Here is a 9,158-nt window from a genome sequence, read left to right as displayed (position 1 = left end):
GTCGTGTCTTCACGCGTGCCCTCAGCCATAAGTTATCCTTCCGAACGCACAAATCCCAAAAGCAAAACAATCGTTTAATGCGTAGAGCGTACCGTTGAGGAAAAAGGGGTAGACTGCAGGAAAGGGACTATTCTGTCTGTGTTGCTAGAATGGAAGTACACCGCACGTTTCAGATGTAGTATCCTGTGATTTAACCGGCATTTCTGCCAAACGGGGTTTCAGTATTGCCGGTTACACAGGCCCGTCCCGTGACTCGGTTCGAGCGCCTGCTTTCTTCCGATCCACCCACCCTCAGCGGGGATGGGTGCGAGTCGGTTTCGGTGCTCGCTATTTGCCCTCGATAAGTGTGACGTGTTGCCGGTGGCAGCAGGCGCGCTAAAGGTCAGGTGACGTCAGAGGGCAGGACAAACTGCCGAGCAGTGCGGCACGTTTAATTCTCGTCATCACATTATGCCGCTGACCTGGAATCGCACGATCGAATGGCAGAGGTCAGGGCTCACATCATAAGCGTTGCACCTCTGATTCTAAAAGCCCATCATTTCAAAAAGTGTAGATGGAATCCTTTTGAAAACTGCTCCCAGCCGGCCAGCGTCACGGCTCACAGCTCTGTCCCGCGCGCTTCTCACTGAGTGGTCGCGGATCACTGTCCATATGAAATTCATCAATGCAGAGTCGGCCAGGGCACACTACATCGCCGCATTGTCCACACAGTGGTGTGAGCTCCCATAGAGAGTAGGCCCGCCCGAACATCCGGACTGCCCCGTAAACGAGAGCAGATCTCCCCGTCGACCCGGTCCGCGCGGCCGGCCGAGCGCTGGCCTCTTATTCAGAGGGTCCTCAGACCCGTGACGGGCCGACTCCGCGCGACGGAGCGAGCTCGTCCTGCCGCTGTCCCGTGGCGGAGGAGCCTCCGGCGACCGGCCCGCCAGCGGGAGGCGCCCGAGGAACCACTTGTCACTTCGCTCACCTGCGGCCGGTGCGCGCGCCCGGCGGCCGCGAGTCGGCGCCAAAAATACCCGCGCGCGCGCCGTGCCGGCCGCAGTCCCTGCTCCGGCGCCGGGCGAGCGGACCACGTGCACACGCCGCGCCCGTCGCCGCCGGCTCGCACGCGCGCGCGCTCCCAGCCGCACGTCCGGCGTGGACTCGGTGGACGACGGCGTGGACCGGAGTGGACGTCGGGTGGACGGCGCTGGACTGCGGCGGCGATGCGCGCGGGCGGTGCGGCGCCGCCGCCGGCCGTCGGCCCCCGCCGGCGCCTCTGAGCGCCGGACGGCCACGTCCGGCAGAGGTCACTGACCAGGGCCAGGTCCGGCCGTCGCGGCCGGCAGCTGCTTAGACTGGGGACGCCGGGAGCGAAATGCGGGGTCACGATGCCGATTGGTGCCGTAGATGAGGCCGTCGCCCGACCACGAAGCCAGGTGCACTGCAAACATTGCCAAGGTAGGTCCGACGGTGGCGGCCGGGGTGCGTGGCCGGGTCACGCCCGGGGTGTGACGGAAGTGCGTGTCTCAGCAGCGGGGGTGACAGTGCTGACAGAGGCTGGTGGATGAGCTGCCACAGCAGGTCTGGCGTTGGTGATGGCGCCGCACAGGATCTTGTTGGTTATCAGGTGACTTTGAGGCTCGCAGGGTTTTCGTTATGCTTTGCTTTGCGCTGTTCGAAATATTTGCAACCAGTTCAACACACGAGCCTGTGTGTGGATGAAGGGGGATCATGATTTGAAACATGCATGGTAAGTGGAAAACCCGTAGGATCGTGTGCAGGCGAACAAATGTTTCGTACCAGGTCGTGTCGTGTCGTGCAGGTAATGTTGTGAAGACACTACTTCCGCTCGCGAACACTGCTGTCTTACGGTGTGAGTCAACATTAAACATGTTCGTGACCTGGTTCAGGTGCCAGGTATCCTCGGTTGGCCAGAAGTGCGTGCGTGGATTACCTTGGGTTGGCTAAGACTGGCTGTACGGGCCGAATAGCTCGTTGGTGAAAAGGCGGGAGGGCGACCGATGTATTGAAAAGTCCTTTCAATGACATGGTTTTTTCCAAAGCTTTCGATTTTTTTGACTTCAGTTTTTGATACATCGAATTTGTATGTATGTATGTGCGCATACACTTATCGCGGCGTATATGATCGGATAATAATCTCACGAGAATTGGAGATTCGGTAGGAATTGAATTAGGATTGCGGTTTGACTAAATATCAGTCACATGTGAAACCGGAGGCCGCGTGGTGAACACATCGCGTATTAATGATAACAATCCACGCGGGATCAAAATCCTGCGGCGGCTGAAGGAGCAGGCGAGCCCGACGGGCTCAGCTGGGCTCAGTCCGCTCACCGGCCCCGCCGAGCCACAGGCATCGGCCGTCACTAGAGCTGGCCCGGCTGGCCGTGACGGAGCGACGATCCTAGTACTGTTGAGACTGCTCACAGGCTGGTGTTAATGGCAACAGCTCCCCTACGGGAGCAGCCCAGCACACGCTGATCACGAAAGAAGTAGTGAAAACGCATGCTCGGGTGCGAGAAAAGTATGATCGAATGCGAAGAATAGTGGAAACCATGTAAGTTTTAAGCGCATTTACGGGGAACATTATTCACCAAGATAAGACAGAAGCAATAGCCTCACTCCACGGAGAAAACCAGGAAAATGGAGATATAGATGTACTGATATTTCGGCAATATGCCTTTATCGAAACAACATCAGAAGTGAATCCACTGCTGCTATTGTTTCCATAAAGGCAGTTACCGAAATATCAACACATATATATCTCCATTCTGGTTTTTCTCCGAGGAACAAGGCTATTACTACTTATCGGTAGTGAAAACGCATGATCAGACGCCCCGTGCCATGATCAAGGTCGTAAGTCTAACCATTTCGCCGCCGTCATCGCAGACGTTTTGTTCGCAGTTTGACAAATATCTGTATGTAAATCGTATCTGTTACCGGCGCCCAAGCGTCTTGAAAGCAATCAGCTTCCTTATATCGAACACATTTCATTGCAAACACGACTACACGGACATTCTGCGGGCATCGATTAATTCCATGCATGCCGGATCAACTGTCTTCGAGTCATGTACTTACCTGTGTCGTAACTGACTGCAACACGTCAGCTGTCAGTCCTGCACTGCATCACTGAACAGTCCCACTGCCGCGCGTAACGTCGCTGCCGGATGCTGTGTTTGCTAAACGCCTCGAGCTCCAACTTTTCCTGAACTCTTTGGGGGGGGGGGGGGGGAACGCGCGAGCTAAGGACAGTGCTGCAGGTTGCTGAAGCTGAGGTGTGCGGTCTGATTGTAATGGGACCGTCTGGGGTTGTGCTGGCCGCTGACTGCTGACTGCTGGCTGCTGGCTGCACTGAAAATGACTGGCTGGCTGTAATATGGTGCATCTCTGAGGAGATGCGAACGAATTGAAGGGGATCTGACCAAATTGAAACAAAATGAAATCAAAAATCAAAATAAACTACACTGTAAGGAGAGATCAAAGTGCATTTGAAAGTCCGTCTTTATGTTTCATGATCATTGTTTGGTGCAGTACCTTAAGGCTGCACTGAAACAAGAATGGAACGGTGACATTGACCAAGATTATAATTGTTCGGACATCACGCACATAGAATCACGCAGTGTTGTGTCACCAAATCGTTGGATAACAAATAGTGTTCGCAACAGAACTGAGCTAATAGAGTGTAAAGAGTGCACGCAATACTACTGGGATGAAGTGTATTGTGCACGCAACAACGCCATTTCTAACTTATTGGCATTACTTTCGCACGCAGCCCACTTGAACCGCAGACGATTTTTGTATTTATCCGCGAACCATTAGCGTTAGCGTCCTGCAACTACGTGAACTTTCCTAAACGGTTTTAGGGAGCACTTTTAGAACGGATATCGACTTATTTAAACCAATGTACCTTCCGAAGTTTCTTTACCATATCCAGCTGTTGCCTTATCAAAGTGGGCTATAGCATGATTCAACCGAAGCGAGCTATTACAGTGTTTAATGGATCAGGAATGATGTCATTTAGATGATGTGTGATACATGTTAGCTGCCATGGAAGGAATCAGAGGCAATATGGCAAAGAGATCATGCGATCAGCTATTCTCGTGAATCAGACCAAATTTTTATAGAAATAATGCAACTTTACTAGCAGTTATCGTCGAAAATTCCAACAACATTATAACAACATGTAGCATACCTGTCACTGCACAAATAGCAAAAGTGCGCTTGCGGGGGCGTCGCAAGTCAGTCAGACCGAGGATAAGAGATTAGAGGAGATAAGACTGAGAGGATCTGGAGCGAGCATCTTTTTTCCCTTTTGAGCAGTATGGCTGCGGCTTCCTTCTTTACATACCGCTGGTGTCGTGCTCCTCGACGACGATAATATTCTCGAGGCGCACGTTGGTACGGATACCGACGGTGTTAGGCAACATGACCAGAAGGCAAATTCCTGATTTCACGACCCTCTCAACATCTCCAGTCGTGTACGTAGGTTTTCACTTCCCAGTCTACCCCCCACCCCCCAGCCAGCGGCAGGGCTGACTCAGTGACGTCAGAGTTGAGCCTGGTGGTGACGTCAGAGTTGAGCCTGGTGGTGACCCACCAAATTCCGCCATGATGTCAGCGATGCTTTGCCCTCACAGGTCCGTTATTGGCCAAAGAGCTCTCATGACGTCAGAGGCACACCAGGAGACCAATCCGGGGCAGACAGCTTGCTTATTTAGGTACGCCATGTGACGTCACGATGCGCACTTCCGGTGGCGGTCGGGTGACGTCACCACCCCGGCTTCTGAGCGGGCCGGCTCGTCAGACAGTGTGTCATGGTGTGCCAGCCGGTGTGTCATGGTGTGTCAGCCGGTGTGTCATGACGCCTGGCGTTCTTGGCGCTTGGCAAAGGGCCCGCCTGCCGCCCCGACAAGTCTGCTTCGGGACTTATGGGGAGAGAAAATAGCCCGAGTTTGTTTTCTGAGTCAGCGTCGCTGGGGCTTCAGAGTTAGACCGGCCGGCCAGCCCCGCTCTCCGCAAAGAGCTGCTGCATGCCGTCCGGAGTACGTTGGCATTCCAGCCGGCCGGGCTCCGCGAGAGCATCTCGTGGGGCCGGTGACGTGCGGGTGCAGGCATCCGTTTGCAGCACGCTTCCCTCACGGCTCACGGAACCGTCGTGTCTGAATCGCTCCGTTTATCTGGCGCCGTCAAACTGATGTGTTTCTCACTGTGCGAATTATGTTAGGATCTCCACATGAAGACCAGAACAAGTTTGTGACTAGTGGATCTGAAGACGCAAATACAGAGCATTTTCGAGGAGAATTTCCTGTGCCGCGTGATTTCATTTCAGTTTCGGACAGACTACAAACAACATGTTCGAGTGTTAGCTATCATTGGCTGCCATAAAGCCATGTTTAGACAAGCAACGAGACTGGCCGAACACAGCACCCGGCCCGCAGACCTGCGCCAGCGCTCTGAATGCCAGGAGTACTGCCTGTCCTTGTCTGACCTTCCCAGATGCCCGCTGACCCCTCGGCGGCTCCGCTAGAGCTCCATGGCATTTTCTCCGCCTCCTTGGGCTTGTGGCCAAAGTAAGGAAAGGCTGATGTAACGTATCACTCGGCGTGTTTGTTTTCCCAGCCGCTGTGCGAACCAAAATCTAAGTGATACGGTCAAAAACTAATGGCACCGAAACCGATCGATTGTTTTGTGCCCTGTTCAGTGTCGTGCTAACCACCACCGGAAAGTGACAGGACTGACATCATCCATAGTATTTCTGCTCTTTCGCAGGCTCAAGAATTTATTTGTTCCTCAAAATAAGCATAAATATTTTCGGTCGTTGTCTCCGTTAAGCCGTAAAAAGGGGGTGGCTTGAGTGCGTTGAATACCGGGAGCCAGAGATTGCAAATGCACGCTTTAGTCATGGTGATCATACTAACCATAGCAGATGGTCACATCATTGTTAAGATTGTTACCTGCACTGGTCCTTTCCTAGATATGGTGATTGACACAGCCGTCGTGCCTAATACTTAGCACTGCCGCCAACATATCCAGCATAAATTGCCGCTGCCTTGGAATGGGCTATCCCACAAGGCGGGGTCTTGCCTGCTGGTGCCCACCTCTACGCCCCCTGAAGAGACGCACAAGTCTGGGCATCATGACGTCCAAAAATGTTACCGTCGTCGTCCGTGCCAGACGTTGCCGTGTTATACCATTGTCTGTTTTCTTGGAGACTCCCGACCGCGGCAGTATTGCGTTTCATTGGTCCGCCGCTGGAGGCGCCATCAGCTCGCGCCACCTGTGCCCGAGTGGCGCTGGGACCAGTGACCGCTCGTTCCGTAAGGCTTGCTCGCGATAGATCTGAGTTTCGGAAGCGTCTGTGTGGCGCAAGACACAGGGTGGAAATGGAAATAATAACAGTGCGAGCATGCGCTGACAAATACAATGCAACACCTGTTTTTGGTCTTGGGTGTTCCTATTTTGCTTTCTTTGTACAGCATTATTTCTGTCATAGACCTGATGATGATTGCCACAAATATACGATGTAAGTATATGACTGAAGATTATAACAAACTACATAGCTACTACATAAAATTTGATTTGGCCAATTGACTTACTTCCTTGTCTTTAAAGTACACGTGCGTGGCGCTGTGGGTGAACCACTGTTCATCACCGCGTGAGACGCATCAGCCAACGTTTTCCGATGCTCTACCTACTCCTCACACTCTCGCTCTGCACTCTACCTGCTCCTCATACTCTCGCTCTGTTCTCTACCTACTCCTCACACTCTCGCTCTGCACTCTACCTACTCCTCACACTCTCGCTCTGCACTCTACCTACTCCTCACACTTTCCCTCCGTACTCTACCTACTCCTCACACTCTCCCTCTGTACTTTACCTACTCCTCACACTCTCGCTCTGCACTCTACCTACTCCTCACACTCTCCCTCTGTACTCTACCTACCCCTCACACTCTCGCTCTGTACTCTACCACCCGCGCCTCCACCATCACCCCTTTGCCAACTAACAGTTGAGTGCCGACCTCGGCCTGGATTTGTGTCTGACACGGTTCGTCCCCGCTGTAGGCGGATGGCCTTGGCCATGGGTCACGGGTCAGGGCTCAGCCCCAGAACGCCGTCCAGAACAGAAGCGGCTGGAACCCTGCAGCATTCCTGGACGGTGCTGCATTGTCGTTCTGCATACGCCTTGGGTACATCATACCAGTAAATACTCTGAGGAAAACGGGCAACGCTCTTGTTGTTTGTACTGAAGCACTTGTTCAATGTGGTTGTGATTTCTTGTTAGAATGCTCCAAATTGTCTGTGCATGTCCTGGCCCCGTCTGAGCTCTGAGTCCCGCGACCTGACGCTGGTCTGCGGGAGAGCGAATTCCACATCAGAGACATGACAGAAACACGGGAACATCTGTGGAGGCGATCGAGGAAGATATTAGCCCACATTATGCTTTCATTGCTGATTTAAGCCCAGCCATTTAGATTGGACATAAGTTTACCTGGATACTAGCATGATGTATGCTTCCCACAGTGATATCCTGGAGTTGTGGCCCATCGAAAGTGTCACACATCAGATTTTCACACGCTTTCACACAGATTTTCACAAGCTTAATTCGTCGGAAACACGTAACATACGCACAGTCACACATACAGCGAACCGATAGTGTTCGTAGCACGCTTGAGCTACCTCCAGACTTCTCGAACGCCTGGCTGAACTCATCTGGAAGGACTCAGCTCGGCGTTTTAGTTCCACGAACCAGTCGTTTGGGGTCTTGAATCATCACGACATCCTTGCCCAACTCTCCGTCCCCCTCCGACCACAAAGACGCTCCACCGGCCGACAGAAGGCGGCCCTTTGCCGCGCGGCATTCGTCCAGTTTTGCTAGTCTTGAGTCACCGACGGCCTGCCTGGCACTGATGCAACTGATGCCTCACTAGTCTCTGTGATCCAACGGTTCAATTCCGCGCGCTCTGTCCATGGCTGAGTGGTATCCCCACGCTGAAAACGAGTTAGCGGCTACAGCGCTTCTCGAGCAGTGATCCCAGAGCCTGGACGGATATGGTGTACCGCAGCGCACACGTGCACTGCGTAACAGTGTGCCAGTCAGGACCCAGGCGGTGCGGACCGTGACGGTTCCTCACACGGCCGCCGTCAGTGCGCGTGGGAGCTGCTGCACGCTTGCGGCCATCTGCTACGCAATTTGAGAACCAGACTGTTGCATAAGCCAGTCTTTTGCAACTGTGGAGCTGACGTTTCAGTTTGGAAAGGCGGTGCATTCCATTCGGTGTATAATTTGCGTGGAAACGTGCCTTGGGATGATAATTAGTTTGAACATTGCAGTTCATTGATTCTTCTGTAGAAATTTGCGGCGGGAACTGCAGTTGGCTTCGCCTCTTACTGACCGTCGGCTGCGCACCAGTTGGCCTCGCCGCTCACTGACCGTCGGCTGTGCACCAGTTGGCCTCGCCGCTTACTGACCGTCGGCTGCGCACCAGTTGGCCTCGCCGCTTACTGACCGTCGGTTGCGCACCAGTTGGCCTCGCCGTTTACTGACCATCGGCTGCGCACCAGTTGGCCTCGCCTCTTACTGACCGTCGGCTGCGCACCAGTTGGCCTCGCCGCTCACTGACCGTCGGCTGCGCACCAGTTGGCCTCGCCGCTTACTGACCGTCGGCTGCGCACCAGCTGGCCTCGCCGCTTACTGACCGTCGGCTGCGCACCAGTTGGCCTCGCCGTTTACTGACCATCGGCTGCGCACCAGTTGGCCTCGCCTCTTACTGACCGTCGGCTGCGCACCAGTTGGCCTCGCCGCTTACTGACCGTCGGCTGCGCACCAGTTGGCCTCGCCTCTTACTGACCGTCGGCTGCGCAACTTAATTAAGCTATCAATGTGTGATAGAGATAGGCAAACGGAGAGTCTTGTACGCACTTAAATTTCGTGTTGTATCCATGTAGTGGCACTGAATGTTTCAGTATCGTCTAAAGGACGCTGGGTATTGCCAACACAGATACGATGAATAAATACATGTGAATCCTCGAGGAAAGCATTGCACGGATAGAAAAAATTATGAGAACTCTGGAAGAATGCGGCAACCAAGGCAGACTGCGTGATGCTCTTATAGCATTGCACAACATTCTAGCTCCATTTTAATCCAGCGTCGTCAT

The 9,158-nt window shown here is 53.5% G+C and overlaps 1 protein-coding gene across 1 annotated transcript in view; it reads left to right on the top strand.

The window, feature by feature from the left end:
* The first annotated feature begins 1,167 nt into the window (after positions 1–1,167).
* The window catches only part of LOC119113628 (myocardin-related transcription factor A), a 103,555-nt gene continuing 95,564 nt past the window's right edge, over positions 1,168–9,158 (top strand). The window contains exon 1 of the mRNA XM_037237915.1: positions 1,168–1,440. Coding sequence (XP_037093810.1) covers positions 1,390–1,440 — 51 coding nt within the window. The 5' untranslated portion in view covers positions 1,168–1,389. The remainder of the gene's footprint in view (positions 1,441–9,158) is intronic.

This window comes from Pollicipes pollicipes, unplaced genomic scaffold (assembly GCF_011947565.3).
Source record: "Pollicipes pollicipes isolate AB1234 unplaced genomic scaffold, Ppol_2.1 Scaffold_7262;HRSCAF=8765_pilon_pilon_pilon, whole genome shotgun sequence".
NCBI lineage: Eukaryota > Metazoa > Arthropoda > Thecostraca > Pollicipedomorpha > Pollicipedidae > Pollicipes > Pollicipes pollicipes.
Note: the sequence above shows the minus strand (reverse complement) of the source record. Positions and strands in the feature narration are given on the sequence as shown.